General features: G+C 49.1%; 2 protein-coding genes across 5 annotated transcripts; both read left to right on the top strand.

Moving 5' to 3' along the window:
* Window positions 1-1212: 1212 nt before the first annotated feature.
* ecm1b (extracellular matrix protein 1b) lies at window positions 1213-6341 on the top strand. Its single transcript, XM_084669029.1, has 12 exons — window positions 1213-1536; window positions 1919-1984; window positions 2117-2179; window positions 2280-2348; window positions 2903-3204; window positions 3368-3656; window positions 3818-4068; window positions 4277-4470; window positions 4628-4934; window positions 5106-5317; window positions 5545-5626; window positions 5788-6341. The coding sequence occupies exons 1-12, from the start codon at window positions 1467-1469 to the stop codon at window positions 5968-5970; spliced, it is 2088 nt and encodes a 695-aa protein (XP_084525155.1). The 5' UTR covers window positions 1213-1466; the 3' UTR covers window positions 5971-6341.
* A 381-nt stretch (window positions 6342-6722) lies between these two features.
* Window positions 6723-17840, top strand: pip5k1ab (phosphatidylinositol-4-phosphate 5-kinase, type I, alpha, b). Of its 4 annotated transcripts, none has more exons than XM_084669027.1 (18): window positions 6741-6797; window positions 8513-8551; window positions 9758-9792; window positions 10135-10227; window positions 10553-10683; window positions 10941-11058; window positions 11185-11337; window positions 11660-11959; window positions 12246-12481; window positions 12623-12706; window positions 12841-12889; window positions 13030-13114; window positions 13263-13433; window positions 13971-14103; window positions 14209-14271; window positions 14509-14596; window positions 14750-14847; window positions 16956-17840. In XM_084669027.1, the coding sequence occupies exons 1-17, from the start codon at window positions 6752-6754 to the stop codon at window positions 14750-14752; spliced, it is 1827 nt and encodes a 608-aa protein (XP_084525153.1). In that variant the 5' UTR covers window positions 6741-6751; the 3' UTR covers window positions 14753-14847; window positions 16956-17840. The 4 variants fall into 4 exon arrangements, with proteins under 4 accessions (XP_084525154.1, XP_084525153.1, XP_084525151.1 ...); XM_084669025.1 differs by having other exon boundaries at window positions 8498-8551; XM_084669026.1 differs by having other exon boundaries at window positions 8498-8551; window positions 14750-14899.
* Window positions 17841-17972: the final 132 nt, after the last annotated feature.

Genomic DNA, 17972 nt, shown 5'->3' with positions numbered 1-17972 from the left:
TTCCCCTGGGCCAGGCCTTCCCCTGGGCCAGGCCTTCCCCTGGGCCAGGCCTTCCCCTGGGCCAGGCCTTCCCCTGGGCCAGGCCTTCCCCTGGGCCAGGCCTTCCCCTGGTCCAGGCCATCCCCTGGGCCAGGCCTTCCCCTGGGCCAGGCCTTCCCCTGGTCCAGGCCTTCCCCTGGGCCAGGCCTTCCCCTGGTCCAGGCCTCCCCCTGGGCTAGGCCCCTGCAGACAGGAGGGCCAGGGATGGTATGTTTCCTCTGCTGCTCTCTGACCCGGCTCTGGGGAATTTATATTTATGCATTTAGCACACGCCTTTATCCAAAGCGACTTCCAAGAGAGAGCTTTACAAAAGAGCATAGGTCACTGATCATAACAACGAGGCAGCCCAAAACATTGTGAGCAGCCAAAACATGAAGTATACATTGTGAAAAACCAAATAAGTGCCAAAGGGAAGAACCATAAGAGCATGTAGTTAAACAAGTTACAATTACACAACATGAAACTCAAAAAGTGCAAGACAAGAGTGTACCTGTAGAAGAACAATCAACAGTAAAATATTACACAGCGAGTACAAAAGTTTAAATCTGTTATAACTAACCAACAAGAACAAAAAGTCTCTCAATAAGAATCATTGTGATCCTGGAGGAAACTAACATCAGGTCGAGCCAAGCATTTTTAAGTGCCAATGTACTCCCGGAACAAGTGCGTCTTGAGCCTTTTCTTGAAGGTGGGGAGACAGTCTGTGTCTCTGATGGAGGTGGGGAGCTGATTCCACCATTGGGGAGACAGACAGACAGGAGAAGAGCTTGTGTTGGGACCGGGCGCTCTTGAGCGGTGGAACCACCAGACAGTTGTCTGACGAAGACCGTAGGTGGCGGGTGGGGGTGTAAGGCTGGTAAGGTTCTACTACCAAATAGTCTGTGTGACACTTCGACCTGAACAACGCACCCTCCCAGACATTGCACGTAAGATATTAAACGCTATGTTCCCAATGTTAACAGGATAGACGGTGCATAACAGACGGCATCTTTAAAAACAAATAAATCGTGCCTAAAACATGTCAGGTATTTATCCGAAATAATGATCTGGCATCACAGAGAACGTTTCGCCATGTAATAATTTTGCCCCAGATTTGAGAGGAACCCATGACTCACGTGGAAAACCTTTTCCAACCCTCCTTTTCTCCTCTATCTCCGCCTCATCTCTCTTAGATCACAACACATCTAGGCTATAAAAACCGAATGACTTTGCCTAAATCCACACTAACAACCAATCCAATTCCTTGTCCTTCAAGTGGGACGCAAACAGCCTACTGTAAGCTATCTACTGGGACCTTGACTTAAAGCTCATGTGCAGTCAGCCTGTATTTTGAAGTACTGTCAAAGGATTTTGTGGGACAGTAAAGTAGTAGATAGCAGAGAGGACAGAGACATCGGACACCGTCCCACCGTCTCTAAATAATCGCGATGGGCTGGTCTTGGGCTGTTGCCTGCTCGTTAGCATTCGTGCTGGTCTTCGTGCGCTCGGAGTCTGAAGGTATGTAGGTATTTTAAGTTTGTCGTTTTATGGCTTGTACGCACATTTATTTAAACACATCAAAGTCTTCAACGCTGGGCTTACTTGCACTTCCGTCAGTGGTGTCCCCTTCTGGCCGTCATCTGCAGTCTGCAATGTAGTTATTTATAACCGTATCCCTTTGCCCGAAACACAGAAAGTTATAGCATGTACTAAAGCCTACATTTTGTTCTGTTGTCTCGAAAGTCCGTTCTGAACAGTTTCTGAGTTGAGACTTTGCTCTGTTAACCTCATGTTGTTGATGTTGATGGTACAGTTACAAAATAAGTTTGTTCTATGTGAGTGCGTTTGTGTTACAATCTGCCTTCATGCAGTTACAGTCTTTTACATTCACGTGTCTCAGAGAGTTTGGAGTACCCTGATATGCTTCAGCGACCTTTGGAATTGTGGGAAATGTGGGAACCCATAGGTAAGACCCATTGATCCTGTTCTGATGCTAAACCACAACACTGTTACTGGCACTGTCCCATTGCTGCCTGGTTTAGATACTAGATAACATTACGTTTTCACACTTCCTTCACAAATAAAACGTCATTGTTAGAGTTTCCTGACATGCTGCAAAGAGAGGCCGCTCCTGATCCTGACGTGATCCGAGCGGAGAAAGGTAGGAGGACGCGTGGCTGCTGTAACACTTCAGTAAGATCTAGACAGCAGCTAGCTGATCCTCCAGTATGTAAGGCTACATGTTATCTGTGTTTTCGCAGAAAGATCCAGAGCAGTTGTGGCACAGATTGAAGTCACCCCCGACCTAGACGCTGTTCGTAACCTCCAAGGTCTGTGTGTGTCTGTGTGTCTGTGTGTCTGTGTGTGTCTGTGTGTGCTTGTGTGTGTGCTGGTGTGGGCCTGTGTGTGTCTGAGTCACAACATCAACACTGTCACCCATACCCACGATTTTGTATAATCCTGTAGTCCAGTACTCTAGTACAGCGATTCCCAACCTATGGGCTGCGGCCAGAGTCCTTGAGGGTAATATAGGTGGACCGCCAAACCAATGAAAAATAAAAAAAATATTTTCTTTTTTTAAATATTGATATACTGTTGGTAAATGATTTAAACAGATCTAGTTGATGGACACTTTGTCTTCTTTGATCTGTCTTGTTGTTGTTGCTGTGAGAGCTAACGGTGTGGCTCTGTGTTGTTAAACATGTGATCATCTCAAATCAACTGAACAGATGTGTGGTGGGGGTGCCTCAAAAATATTTTAACTCTACAAAGTAGAGCCGCAAAGTAGAAAAGGTTGGTAATGGCTGCTCTAGTATTATTGTTAGTATACTATAGTTCTGTTCTGCTGTCTAATCAGAATCTTCATCTCAATGTCTCCTTCCAGGTGGCCAGGGGTTGCGTCCCCGCTCCTTCGGGCCCCGCTCCTTCGGGCCTCCTTCACACGAGGATCCCTCGCTTCAGGTTCCATTCCCTCCAGCCCAGCCGTCTGTCGACAACCTCCAAGCCATCTGTTTCCAGGACAACCGTCGTCCGCGGTACCCCCCCAGCTCCCTCCCCCAGAGCGGCTTTGGTTACCTGCAACGTCAAGCAGGCGCCATCAACCGCGTAGAGTCGTGGTACAACGAGTGTTGCCAGGGTAACGAGACCCAGGAGCAGGAAGTGAAGCTGTGCTGTCTCAGACAGGCGGTCAGTTACAGTCACTTATAGCAACAGTCAAAGTTTTTCTAAAGATATAAATCTTTATAGAGCAGGCAGACAAATCACACAGACCTTGGTTCAGCTTCAGACAGCTTCAACATCCGTCTTTATCCTTCTCTATCTGTCTGTGTTTGTCTCCTGCATCCTTCAGTGGGAGGAGAACCTGAAGCAGTTCTGTGAGGAGGAGTTCTCCATCAAGACGAGCCACTACCACTGCTGCAAGAAGCAAGGGGAAGCACGTCTCAGCTGTTTCCGTGGCGAGGCCCCAAACCCCGGCTACCAGTTTGTAGAGACACTCTTCCAAACAGAACCTAGGTTCACCTTTGACCCCAACAACTGTCAGAGGTACGCAGAGATGAAAGAAGCCTCCAGAGTGGATGGCACAGCTGTACCACAGACAAACATGACCATGGACTCAGAAACCGACGGTAACCCCCAAGGTGTGTTTGTGTCAGAGCCACAACATCAACACTAAATCGCTGTGTGTCTCCTGTAATGGCCTCCTAGTTTTCTAAAATACTCTGTTTTACAATGTTGACAGGCCTGTTGTGGTTGTCTGACTGTGTCTAATCTGAGTCCTCATCTCACTGTCTCCTTCCAGGTCGTCCAATGTTGGATCTTCCACATTCGCACGTTCTGTTCCCCCCCGCCCAGCCATCGGTCCACAACCTCAGGGCCATCTGTTTCCTAGGAAATCGTCGCCCTAGATACTCTGCCCGCTCCTCTACTGGCTTTGGACACTTGATAGAAGCAGAAAACGCCATCAACCGCGTAGAGTCGTGGTACAACGAGTGTTGCCAGGGTAACGAGACCCAGGAGCAGGAAGTGAAGCTGTGCTGTGTCAGACAGGCGGTCAGTTACAGCCACTAATAGCTAATTTAATTTGGATATATTATAATTATTATAATTTCGATACAGTATCATGTAGTATTTGGGGTGCTGTTTTGTTTTGCACTGTTGAATGTAAGTCAAGGTTTTTATAAAGATATGAAGGAAACAGGTCCTTCAGGAAGGCATCCTTATCCTTTATCTGTCTGTGTTTGTCTCTTGTACCCTTCAGTGGGTGGAGACCCTGAAGCAGTACTGTTTGGAGAATTCCATCGTCAAGACACAACAGCCCCCCTGCTGCATGAAGAAGGGTGAAGAATATCTGAGCTGTTTCCGTGACAATGCCCCTAACCCCACCTACCAGGATGTAGAGACGCTCAAAAAAACAAACCCTGTGTTCACCTTTGACCCCAGCACTTGTCAGAGGTACGCAGAGACAGGACCCTGTGGATATGCGTAGGATAGAGAGATGCAGCACCTGTTATATATGTATATTTACCTGTAGAATGGGCTGAAGTTCAGATTCTATCTAATCCATGACAGTTGTGTTTAATCTCTTGTCCTGTCTTAATCTTGTGTCCAGGTCTGAGCTGCTTGTGTCCAGGTCTGAGCTGGGGCCCCGCAGCATCAAGGACAAGATGCACAGAGAGCCTCTCCGGGCTACAACACGAGCAGCTGACATCAACTTCCCTCCAGGTCGACCCTCCGCAGACAACATCCAATTGGTCTGCCGCTTTGGCAAGCTCCGCCCCCTCTACTTGCCCAGGTGCCTTCCAAGCACAGGCTATGGTTGGCTGGCCCGTCAATCGAAGGCTGTCAATCGTCTGGAAAAAGGGTTCAAGCATTGCTGCAAGGGGAAGAAGGATGTGCTTCCCTGTGCTGATGGGAAGGTACGGATGAGTGAGACAAACATTTGAAAGGGGTGACATCAGCAACCTCGGTACAGCAAATTCTTTAAATACATTTCTCGGTTGCTTAGTATAAATAGTGATGAAACAATGATTAAATTGTCTGCCTTCCTCTTTCCTTCGGTCTTGCATCATCCCCTGTCTCACCCTCAGTGGCGTGAGGCCATGGACAGGTTCTGTGAGGAAGAGGGCCAGTCCTCTGGTTTCTCCTGTTGTGAGATGGTTCAGGGAGATGCTCGATATGGCTGTTTCTCTGGCCGTGCCCCACACCCAGGCTACGGCAAGGTTCTGCACTCCCCCCAGTCTGCCCTGCAAGAACCCACCCTCGGACACATCTGTGGCACTCACAAGATCGACAAGAAGAAGTAAGTCGATGCGTGTAATATTTTTTATGAGGACAAGACACGGGAAACAGTGTTTCTATCCTGTGAAATATGGAAGTGGTTTGGATTTATAGATGTCTCAATTGCAGCAGTTTCTCTTCTCATTTTTATCTGCCATCTGATTTCCAAATTCACTTTGGAATTTTACTGGAAGAAAAATTAACCCCTAGCCGAAGCAGACACAAACATCTGATTTCCTTCATGTTCAGTGTTGGGTTTCCTGTGCAGACCCTAGCAAATCGATGCTGCCCCCTACCTGACAACCAGAGGACTACATGCGTGCAGGAGAAGGTGAGTCGTTTCCTGAAGGTAGGAGGTGGTGGTGATAAGTGACAGCTTTCAGAAGGGGATCTTTTTTAAATGATAAATATTCACAGTTTACTTACTAGAATAAATGGAAACATTTTATTGTGATAGTTTTTTACTTCCATACATTTTTTTTCTGATCCCAGCTTGCAACCATGGCAAAGAGGCTGTGTTCATCAGGGAAGCCCTCCTCCACTCCTGCCCACCGCTGTTGCTCCTCTGGTTCCCAAGACTCGCCCTTTAGCTGCTTCTCTGGGCTGATCATGGATGCAGTCACCCAGGCAACTAGGTCCCCACGTGTCAGGAAGAGGAAGTGTCCACTCTCTTGAGTAAGCAGTAGGCCAATCAGGGGACAGGCATGGCTGGAGTAAGATGTCATCCTTAATATCCAATGCAGTCCACCATGTTATTCCCCTCTAGTGACCTACTTAATCAGTGCACAAAAAGAAGCCAGTATTACTGTTAGAAGCTAAATATTTTAAACAATGAGAAGGATTAAGAGAGATACTGTTTTAAATAGATGCCTTTTAACAAATCCACATGCTTTTATATCTTTCCACCACTTATTTTGTACACATATTCATGTTTAATTTAGTTTAAATCTGCATAGGTTTTCTATAGGTACGGAGCTGCAAATTCAGTTCATCTTTTGATCAAGATTATCTTCAGCATTTCCAATAAATTTACATTTTCAAATGGTTTCCTGTGTCATTGTCATATTTGTGTGTCTTTACCGCCATAAGAATGTCTGCACCATCACAGACTAGTTCCATTTTGGGGTGAACTGTGTATCTATAATGTAACTGTGGGGGCTGTGCCACCCGAGGACACTTTCAGGACCGGCTGTTAGTAACTGGTCTTTATTGATATACGTTTTTACATTTTATATTAAATGTGTATAATGTTATGAATTTCATTGTTCCCAATTAATTTTTTGAACCACTATCTACTAATTGTACCTGTTACATATCGTAGGGCCTTAGTCATAGTTCTAAAACGCCGCAAAAGTTCTTCTAATGTTAAGTTTATGAGGGTTTTAAATGTATTGAAAGGGGGATAGTGTGAACATTTCCTGGCAACCCTGCGTTGTGATGATCAATCCAAACCAAGATGGCCACCGCCGTTGCAGCTGAACCGGGATCAACAGCCCCGACAGGTATCAAACTATTATGTTATCTCGTCATGTAAAACGAGGAACACAGCCACTTCTCAATACAATTACATGTTTAATTTAATGAAACCATTTTATGTATTTGTGTTTCGCTGAAGATGCTTAGGTATGTTTAATTTAACACCCGATGAGCCTGTTCTGTTGTGCTTAGCGCGTTAGCTAGCTAGTCTACAAGCCTGCTTTTCTTCCCACCGCACCACCAGATAGGCACAACAGCCAGACAAGAAAGCTAGCTAGCTAGCTAGTTGGCTAGCCCACTAAAGCTAAATGACTAACAGTTTCAGTTTGTTTTCGACGAATGGTTTCTGTCGAGCAGGGCTTATTCATTGTATCCGTAAAATAGTTAGGGCTGGAGGCATGACAGTATGTTACCCGCAACAAGTTGCTGATTATTATCATAGTGGGTATCTTCGATAGCTTCCACCTATCTTTAGGATCTGACTGGATGGGAAGTCCGTCTACATGACCACCGCGTCTGCAACTCTCAGACTCTAATAATGACAACGGCCCTTGAACACTTACAGATTCGGCCTAGTGTTTGGTAGGGGGCAAGTTTAAACTCCTTTATTTAATTAACTTAGAGCTAAACCCAGACAGTCAGCTGTGTTGATAAGTCGAGGGTAGGGGATGGTGGAAGTACAGTTTGCTGGCTCGCTGTCAATTAATTTACTGTCGAGTAACTCAAACCCGTAGAGGTTTGAGTTACTCGACATAGGCTATTTAGAGATCAACATTGTTTGCGCCACAAAGAAATACACAAACTAACAAGCTACTTGTATTTTGGCTATCGGTGACGCTGATTTAAACCCTCCTGTGACATTAGCTTTTGTTTTGGAGCTGTTGTTGCCATCACAATGTTGTCGACTTGAGAATATTTCCATGAGGCGGCTGAACACTTGACAACGGGCTGTCATGTGAATCCTATCAATTAGGCTGATACTAGGAAGTCTGAAGGATAATGCTGTTCCCCTGGGATCATCCCCCAAGGAGAGGGCTTATATACTCTTAGCCATCAAGTCTGTCACAAATACTAATTAAATCATATACTTTGCAGGAATTTGCTGTAGTTGTTACCAAAACCACATCCTCCTCGGCTGGAGGTGCTCCTTAACCACGTCCTTGCCTGGAGTCAATATCTAGTTTCCTTCTATAATGGCCAATAACCAGAACTGTGTATCTGACAGATGCTGTTTTGTCAGTAGCCAGTTTGAGTCATGTAATGAGAATAGCTCTGCTCTGTTGTTGCCTCACATGGCACATTACACAGCTCTTGGTGTCCAGTCAACAGCCAATACATAAAGATCCACAGTGCTCTCTTTTGATAACATGACACTAGTTTGCTAAATTGTATCTCAAATCCATGATGCATGACAGGGCAGCGAGGGAGGTGTGGCAGGGCTGAGAAGTGCTCAGTACTCCCAGCTCAGTACTCCCAGCTCAGTACTCCCAGCTCAGTACTCCCAGCTCAGTACTCCCACCTCAGTACTCCCAGCTCAGTACTCCCAGCTCAGTACTCCCAGCTCAGTACTCCCAGCTCAGTACTCCCAGCTCAGTACTCCCAGCTCAGTACTCCCAGTACAGGCTGAGACTCCTGCTGAGGAGCTGGTCTGGGAGTGCAGAGTAATGGATATACAGGAAGAATGTGCTGATTTGATCTTTAGTCGTACACCCCTAACAGCTAACAGTGTCTTACTCCACAGACATTAGGACCCAGTTCTGGAGGAGAGCCTTCCATAGAGGTACCAGCATGGTGTTGCTGTGTTTCTGCATGAGTGGGACTGCTTCTCTCTGTCTGTCGAGCAGGCCTTCACAGGAAACACTGGAGATGTCTATAGTGGTGTTCTGTTTTGTCTGTTGATGTCTAATACAACAGCAGCAATGGGCCTTGATGCCATGAATTTCAGTTGCTTGCTCATGCTAAACTAATTATTTTTGAATTGTACTCCAGTTAGCCTATTATCTTGATTGTTGACATGTCTTTGCCTCCAAACATTCCAGGACTAGTCTACAACATGGTCTAGTCCTACATAGTAGTGACTTTGGGATTCCTTCCCACCGTCTCTGCTCCAGTCTTCCTCTACCTGTCTCCTCCTTCCTGTCTGCCCCAAATGGGCAGCCCACACTCCCACAACCCCAGCCATGTTGTTGCCAATAGTAGTATTGCAACAGAAACTGCAGCTCTAAAACAGGTGTTGCTATTGGTTAGGCCCCAGAGCCCCCGGCTGAGCAGAGTGTTTGGAAGTCTGTCTGTGAAGACACTGGCCGATGTTCTGATGGAAAGTCATCGTCATGACAATGGGAAAGGGTCAAGTTCCAGACACTGACTGACATGAAGTATTTGTTCCACAGACATGTTAACGTCTTCTCTGAAACAAAGTGATCTAAGCAGGAACTACATGCTGCTCCAGACGCCGGTAGTCAGGTGGTCTCCCGCCCTAGGCTGGATGTTCCGCTAGGAGCAGAACAGAGACTAATATCTCATGAGAGACAATGTCAGAGCACCATTCCATCTGTGCTAGCTTCATAGCAGGTGCCTTCTCTTGATAGGAGGCACGGCTGAAGAGGCAGTAGGTATATCTGGAGCAGTGTGCTCATGGGAACTTCAGTTCCAGTTGGAGCGCAGCAATGGTGGGATTGGGAACAGCTGCAGCAGGCTCTGTGGTTGGCTGCTTCCAGGCACAGCATCTGTGTCATATCTAGCAGAGAGAAGGCGTGGGCTGCAAATAGTACAGCTAATTAGGCCTAACTAACAGAGTTATTGTTAAGCTAGAGACCAATGTCAAATTTCACTAGCCTCGTTCACAATGGATGTGGTATGGGTGAATGTGTTTGGGGCAGGAATCAATGAGAGCCGACCTGTGTCAGCTTCTTCATGTAGTGAGCATGGCTGCACTGAGAGAAGGCAGGCCTGTCCATCTCTGATGATGTCATGTCCTCTCTCACAGGCTCCAGTGGGACTCGGAGCATGGCCTCTCCAGAGGTAAGACGCACCAATGTTTGCCACTATCTGAAAAATATTGACCGTTTAATCAGACTGGTACATATTGACTGAACACTGTCAACACCACAAGTGTGCAGTGAGACCCAGGTGAAGATACATGCTGTCAGGCAGCTGGCATGTAGCAGTGAGAACTGCAAGGTTAGGTTTCTGTGTGAGATTAATCTGATATTTACCCAAGCCAAACCCAGCTGAAACAGAAACCGGTTTGACAGTGGAGACTGGTAGAGTCAGTGTGCACCTTATAGACACACTGTCGCTGTAGACTAACTTTTGTAGTTGATCTTATTTGAGTATTAATGTTCTTGTTTGTCCCTCGGTCAGATGCCAGGCTCCTCAGGAACAGCTCAGAGCATGAAGAAGACCATCGGACACCGCGGAGTGGAGACCACCACAGGAGAAACCACCTACAAGAAGGTCTGTCCCTCCCTCCCTCCCTCCCTCCCTCCCTCCCTCCCTCCCTCCCTCCCTCCCTCCCTCCCTCCCTCCCTCCCTCCCTCCCTCCCTCCCTCCCTCCCTCCCTCCCTCCCTCCCTCCCTCCCTCCCTCCCTCCCTCCCTCCCTCCCTCCCTCCCTCCCTCCCTCCCTCCCTCCCTCCCTCCCTCCCTCCCTCCCTCCCTCCCTCCCTCCCTCCCTCCCTCCCTCCCTCCCTCCCTCCCTCCCTCCCTCCCTCCCTCCCTCCCTCCCTCCCTCCCTCCCTCCCTCCCTCCCTCCCCTGACGAGCGCTCTGTTCCCCCCTCCAGACCACGTCCTCTGCGCTGAAAGGGGCCATCCAGCTGGGCATCACTCACACCGTGGGCAGCCTGAGCCAGAAGGCGGAGAGGGATGTTCTCATGCAGGACTTTGTGGTGGTGGAAAGCATTTTCTTTCCCAGGTAGGGAACGCTGACTGGCATGAGAGTCTTTAACCATGGTTTTTATCAAATCAAATTGCATGTCACAGATGTCAACCAACCCTAACCCTCAAGGAAGACAAGGACAATTGTTTTCTTGTGTTTTTATTAACTTTCTTCTCTCTTCCTCCTATAACTTTCACCCTCCCTGCCTTTTCCCCCCTCTCTCCCCCCCTCTCTCTCTCTCTGTCTCTCTCTCCCCCTCCCCCCTTCTCTCTCCCCCGCCCTCCCTCCTTCAGTGAGGGCAGTAATTTGACCCCTGCTCATCACTACAGTGACTTTCGTTTTAAGACCTACGCTCCGATCGCCTTCCGCTACTTCCGAGAGCTCTTCGGCATCCGACCAGACGACTACCTGGTCAGTGACACAGCCCATCCCCTGGGAAGGGATGTCCATCCTGGTCACACTGGTATAGGTCTCATGCTAATGCTAACACATGCGTTCTGAATGATCTGGAGGCTAAAGCTAACTCCTGTCCTGCAGTACTCCCTGTGTAACGAGTCACTGATCGAGCTGTCCAACTCTGGAGCAAGCGGCTCTCTGTTCTACGTCTCCAGCGACGACGAGTTCATCATTAAGACTGTCCAGCACAAAGAGGCGGAGTTTCTCCAGAAACTACTTCCTGGATACTTTATGGTGAGAGTGGGAGGGGTACTTTGGGGTGGGAGTGGGAGGGTACTTTGGGGTGGGAGTGGGAGGGGTACTTTGGGGTGACAGTGGGAGGGGTACTTTGGGGTGACAGTGGGAGGGGTACTTTGGGGTGACAGTGGGAGGGGTACTTTGGGGTGACAGTGGGAGGGGTACTTTGGGGTGACAGTGGGAGGGGTACTTTGGGGTGACAGTGGGAGGGGTACTTTGGGGTGGGTGAAAGTGGGTTAGAGTAACACCATACTCATACTGTAATTTTAGGCAAGGCACAGTGGTCCTCACGGTTTTCCTCTCCCACCCCTCTGCCCAGAACCTAAACCAAAACAAGCGTACCCTGCTGCCCAAGTTCTACGGCCTGTACTGTGTCCAGGCTGGGGGCAAGAACATCCGGATCGTGGTGATGAACAACCTGCTGCCCTGCGCCGTGCCCATGCACCTCAAGTACGACCTGAAGGGCTCCACATACAAGAGGCGCGCCTCCCCCAAGGAGAGGGAGAAGAGCGTGCCCACTCACAAAGACCTGGACTTCATCCAGGACCTGCCCGATGGCCTGCTCATGGAGCCTGACAACTACAACGCTCTCAGCAAGACCATCCAGAGAGACTGCCTGGTGAGGGGGGGAGGGAGGGAGGGAGGGGGAGACTGCGACTGCCTGGTGAGGGAGGGAGGGAGGAAGGGAGGGAGGGAGGGAGAGACTTCCTGGTGAGGGAGGGAGGGAGGGGGGGGTGGAGGGAGGGAGGGAGGGAGGGGGGGGTGGAGGGAGGGAGGGAGGGAGGGGGGGGGGGAGAGAGAGGGAGGGGGGGTGGAGGGAGGGAGGGGGGGAGCAGATCTGTGTTGTTGCAGTCTCCTGGTGTGTTGACTTGTGTGTGTTTGTGTGTGTGTGTGTGTGCCCCCAGCTCCTCCAGAGTTTCAAGATCATGGACTACAGCCTGCTGGTGGGCATCCATAACCTGGACCAGGCCAGCCGTGAGCGGGAGCGTGCGGGGGCTCAGGGGGGGGACAGCGGGGGGTCTGAGGGGGCGGTGACCCCCGACCAGCGCCGGCCCCAGGCCCAGAAGAGCCTCTACTGCACCGCCATGGAGTCCATCCAGGGAGAGGCCCGGGGGAAGGGGGTCCTGGACTCAGAGGATCAGTGAGTCACACCTGGTGGCCTGAAACTGATGTTCTGTGGTGCTGGAGCAGCATCCTGATGATCTGTGGTGCTGGAGCAGCAGGTGTGCTGGAGCAGCAGGTGTTTTAGTGTGTCCTGATGTTTGTGTGTCTCTGCTTTCAGCATGGGGGGGATCCCAGCACGCAACAGTAAAGGAGAGAGGATGTTGGTCTACATCGGCATCATCGACATCCTGCAGTCTTACAGGTGGGGTTAGGGTTGGGTTAAGGTTGGGTTAGGGTTGGGGTGTGAGCATCTGTAGGGTTAGGGTTAGCCCTCGACAGCCTCAGCTATGCTAATACCCTGTGGGATTATAATTTCTTCTTTCTTTCTTTTTTCAGATTTGTCAAAAAGTTGGAGCATTCATGGAAGGCACTGGTTCACGATGGGGTAAGATCCCCCTCTAAAGGCAGCAACACTGTAGAAATGACTCACCAGAAAATACATGTGACCCCTCCTGTTAGTGTCCTCTATCCAGGTGTTGTCGACCACCAGCCGACCCCTAACCTCTTGTCCCCTCCTCTCTCCAGGACACGGTGTCTGTGCACAGACCAGGTTTCTACGCTGAGCGCTTCCAGCAGTTCATGTGCAACACCGTGTTCAAGAAGATACAATGTAAGACTGTGTGTGGGTGTGTGGGTGTGAGTCATGTTGTTCACATCGGTGGTAATGGCTCTCAAATCTGTCTGTTGAAATTCATAAAAATTGACGTGTTGACTTCCCTCTCTGCTCCCTCCCTCGTTCTGTCCTCCCCCTCTCACAGTGAAGCTCTCGCCCTCCAAGAAGAGTCGTGGGGGGGGCCAGGGGGGCCTGAGGAGAGCCCCCACCCTGGGGGCCCCCACCCCCCTCTCCCACGCAGCAGGACATGCCCTGGTGGAATCCAGACTGGTCTACCACTCCCACTACAGCCGCACGGACACTGAAGGAGAGAGTGGTGAGGGAGGGAGGGGGTTAGGGAGGGAGGGAGGGAGGGTGGGCATGTATGGACAGGAAGAAGATAGAATTGTCTCCTAGTATGTTGACTTGAGGGAGGGAGGGAGGGAGGGAGGGAGGGAGGGAGGGAGGGAGGGAGGGAGGGAGGGAGGGAGGGAGGGAGGGAGGGGAGGGAGGGCATGTATGGACAGGAAGAAGATAGAATTGTCTCCTAGTATGTTGACTTGAGGGAGGGAGGGAGGGAGGGAGGGAGGGAGGGAGGGAGGGAGGGAGGGAGGGAGGGAGGGAGGGAGGGAGGGCGGGCGGGCGGGCGGGCATGTATGGACAGGAAGAAGATAGAATTGTCTCCTGGTATGTTGACGGGAGGGAGGGAGGGAGGGAGGTTTAAATGCCACAAGCCAGTTGGACAAAAGGCCATATGGAATGCTGCAGTGCAAGTTGGCTTCCATCATCACTGTCCTCAGATCTGAAGTTGTACCCTGATGAGGGCCAGAGACACAGACAGGGCAGTATTTCCTCTCTCCTCTCCTGTGTGCAGGTGTGCAGGCAGGCAGGCCAGACCTGGTGCCCAGGACACCTCCGCTGGCCGTGGGGGCGGGTGATGGCCAAGCTAACCTGTCCATGTCCTCACTGGGAAGCACAGGACTCACCTCATCCTCCCCTCCGCTACGGTGACACATCTCTTCATCATCCACCCCTCTTACACAACCTCTCCCTCTTCACGTCCTCCAAACCTTCTTCCCCAACACCATCTTCCTTTTCCTGTGTCTTTGTAGGTCAGTCGGAGTAGAGGTGCACAAAGCAGCAAGCACCGACCCAGACCACGGCACCACCCAGAGGTAGGAGGGACAACTCCACTCTCACCAGCGCCCTCACGCACAAAATAACAGCCTGCATTTACACTAAGCCTCTCTCTCCCCCCTCTCTCTCCCGCCCTCTCTCTCCCCCCCTCACACTCTCTCTCTCTCTCTCTCTCTCTCTCTCTCTCTCTCTCTCTCTCTCTCCCTCTCTCTCCCCCTCTCTCTCTCTCCCCCCCCCACCCTCTCTCTCTCTCCATCTCTCCCTCCTGGTGTCAGCATGGGGGCTGAGGCGTCAGGCGAGCAGTCGGAGAATGAGGATGCCATCTCACTGTCTGACATCATCCCAGAGACCAACATCTGTTTCGTAAGTCTGCTCCCTCCCTCAGGGGCGCTCTGTCATCGGGGGCGCCCTGTCATCAGTCACCTGGGCAGCCTGCTGGCTTCTACCAGAGTCTGAAGTGTCTGGTGATCTCACCCTGTCTGGGCTCATGTTCTGCTCTCTGGCTCTCTTCCACAGTAACAGCTGAGAGAGCCGTCTAAAGAAGAGGGGGATCTGGAAGAGAGAGAAAAGAACACATCAACTAGGAGAACCCTTCCTCAGTTCCTTCATCTAAGGTCTCCTTCATCTTCTGCTGTGGAGGAGTCTGGTGTGCTCGCTCACCGGAGGGTAGTGGAGGGGGGACAGTGTGTGCTGCTAGAACAACAACTACATTTTAGAAGGCTGTGCACAGCGTTAGGGTTAGGCTTCAGCCGCGCATGACTCAGAGCCCTCATGTTTCCAGTACCGCCATCCATGTCTTCAGGGGCTCCTCAGGTCCAACAGGAGATAGGAGAGGACTGTTCTCAAGTGTTTTAGGAATCTGTTATGACCACACTATACTATCATTGCTAAATGTTACAATTGCAAAGGTATTCCTATCATATATGCATTTCTAGATAACTGGCGTAGATCTTTGCTATGAAAGACTGAATGTTGAAACAGAATGTTTTGGGGATCGAACAGGTCCACACTAGTGCAGATAGTTTGGCATACCTCTTTTTGGTGTGACTTTTGTTAAAGCCTTGCTGGGACCAACCCACACGCGTTCACCTGGGTGTTTACCTGGGTGTTTACCTGGGTGTTTACCTGGGTGTTTACCTGGGTGTTTACCTGGGTGTTTACCTGGGCGTGCGTCGGGTGTGCATCTGGGTGTTTACCTGGATGCGTACGACGCTGGGTGTCAGCAAGGCTTGGACAGAAGTTTGACACACAACCAGATGAATATGGTGCTGGTAAGGGCTGGTGTTATACCTGGATATTGTGCTGGTAAGGGCTGGTGTTATACCTGGATATTGTGCTGGTAAGGGCTGGTGTTATACCTGGATATTGTGCTGGTAAGGGCTGGTGTTATACCTGGATATTGTGCTGGTAAGGGCTGGTGTTATACCTGAATATGGTGCTGGTAAGGGCTGGTGTTATACCTGGATATTGTGCTGGTAAGGGCTGGTGTTATACCTGGATATTGTGCTGGTAAGGGCTGGTGTTATACCTGATTGTCATGACCCCCCTGGCCTCTTTCTGTCTGAGAGCACATGTGCAAGGCTGGAGCTGCAGAGGAGAAGCCCATGTGCTTAGGGGCTCCTCTGAAGATCAGTGAACAGAAAGACAGCAGTCATCTTTTAGACTTCTGTGTAACTTATCCTGCAGTCAGTCCGTAAAGAAACACGGCCCTATCGTAATTCTATCTATAGTCATTTTTCGTACATCATTTAAATTTACACTTCACTGCCAATCATATCTTTACAAACGAATGGACCAATTGAGTGTTGTGGTTGTAAACGGTGTGTACACAGCTCTCTCATCTGTGAAGAAAGCCAGCACATTGTTTGGGTTATGGATCCTTTTATATATTTTTGAAGCTGTCCCACGAGTACAGAGTTGTCCCCAAGGTACTAAGTACCTTGATACCCAGCCATGTTCCATCTTCCACAAATGCACAAAAAAGTAATTTCTGCTGGTTACGGAAATGACTTGGTCCTCCTTGTGCTGTCAGACAAACTGAACCAGCTGCACCATACTGCATTACGTATGACCTCCAGGCATTGGGATGTAGTCCTTTTGATTTTTACGGAGGATAACTGTTTTTCCATTCTTTTTTCCTTTCCTCATCATACTCGTGTACACTAAACCGACAGCTTCTTTTCCATGTGACTTAATAGAAAAGTGGTGAGACGAGCCCTTCCTCTGCACATGCTCAGGTGTTCCAGCTGGGTTCTCAGCTCATGTGGTCTCCACACCAGAGGGGTTGGGGACATGTGGAAGTTAAGAAAGGGTGTTTGGCATTTCACAAGCCAGGGACATGGTTCCAAAGAATACATCTGAACACAGCCATGCCTGCAAGCTCAACAGGGGCAGTGAACATGCATGATCCAGTGGGTCAACAATAAACACAAGGAAAGCCATCAAATGTTTCTGCATGGCTGGACACAGAACCCCTTCAGGGCAGACCAGTATTTAAGATTTGTTTTTCTTTTTCTGCTTTGAAGATTTGAACCAGATCTCTTCTCAGTCTTTTCTGCATGAGGGCAGACAATAGTGTGTGTGTGTTTGGGGGGTGGGTGAGTGGGGTGGTACAAAAGTATTGTGTTTCACAGGAAATTAATCTACTTTATGGTCTTAAAGAATTCAAAGTTTATGTTTACTACTTCCCCTCTCTCCCATGACTGATGCACCCAAATACCAGAGGTGGCAAACACACAGTACTACTGGATACCTCCTCCATGGCCTCACCTGCTGACCCTGGCCACACCTGGCCACAGTTCAGTCGGAAGTCTTACTGTCACCAAAGACAACACTCCAACGCTATTTATTCCCCTCGTTGTGATGAAAAACAAAACAATACTGTAAAGCCTTAGTGTGACAACAGGGTTGCGGTCAGTGGAGACTGGCTGTTTCTGTTTGGGACAGCCTCAGAACAACCTTTTTTAATGTATTCGGGTTAAACATATGTTCATGTTAGAGAACGGTGTTGGTCCTAATTGTTGTTGATTTGAGCGCTGCACAAGTGACCCATGCTCCTGTCGTGCCAGAGGCAGGCACACACACTACACAACTTGAACACAAATGCAATATGATCAAGTCTGCCATCTGTCACTTTCAAGAAATGTATTTATTATGACTATTATTATGACCTTGATGTAGGCTGAAATTATTTGTAAGATGTATGTACCGTAGACGATTGTAAGTATAATAATGTATTCTGACACAAAATAATGTCTGCATCTTAATAGTGTGATTTGCATAGGGGATGGGATTATTTGACAATTCACTTTTATATCATGGTTTTATTGTTATAAATGATATACTCTCCATACTGATAGGGGAATATATTGTCCCATGCTTTTCTACATGAATGTTTCACACGGTCTCAAGAATTGCTGGTTGCCGTCTATGCTTCAATTACTATATTTCTACTGTGTGTATAAAATGTTTATATGTACATAGGAGTCACAGAAATGCCTTCTCATGCTGTCCGTGTGCCTGTTCATTATGCCATGTTTCAGTTATGTGCTAGTGATGTTTTTCATATTGTCTCCCTGATTTTAAAGGATTAAACATATTTTCTAGATGTTGAGTATTGTGAATATCTGAGCCAGCGTTACGTCACGTATTTGCTCCTCATCTTAACTTCCAGGTGAGCGGCGCGTGTCCCAACTCCTGTCTGGATCCTCCAAACTGTAAGCAGACTGCTCCTCGAAAA

Source organism: Hypomesus nipponensis, chromosome 2 (genome assembly GCF_054491055.1).
Source record: "Hypomesus nipponensis isolate SF chromosome 2, ASM5449105v1, whole genome shotgun sequence".
In the NCBI taxonomy this organism is placed as follows: Eukaryota; Metazoa; Chordata; class Actinopteri; order Osmeriformes; family Osmeridae; genus Hypomesus; species Hypomesus nipponensis.
This window is presented reverse-complemented; position numbering and strand designations above follow the sequence as displayed.

Bases quoted from the DNA above. Each gene is read 5' to 3' on its own strand.
- ecm1b (XM_084669029.1), top strand. From the start codon at position 1,467: ATGGGCTGGTCTTGGGCTGTTGCCTGCTCGTTAGCATTCGTGCTGGTC. The intron at 3,205-3,367 runs GTCAGTTACAGT...TGCATCCTTCAG, and splicing joins TGTGCTGTCTCAGACAGGCG to TGGGAGGAGAACCTGAAGCA. The intron at 3,657-3,817 runs GTGTGTTTGTGT...GTCTCCTTCCAG, and splicing joins AACCGACGGTAACCCCCAAG to GTCGTCCAATGTTGGATCTT.
- pip5k1ab (XM_084669025.1), top strand. From the start codon at position 6,752: ATGGCCACCGCCGTTGCAGCTGAACCGGGATCAACAGCCCCGACAG. The intron at 11,338-11,659 runs GTGAGAGTGGGA...CCCTCTGCCCAG, and splicing joins TACTTCCTGGATACTTTATG to AACCTAAACCAAAACAAGCG. The intron at 12,707-12,840 runs GTGGGGTTAGGG...TTCTTTTTTCAG, and splicing joins GACATCCTGCAGTCTTACAG to ATTTGTCAAAAAGTTGGAGC.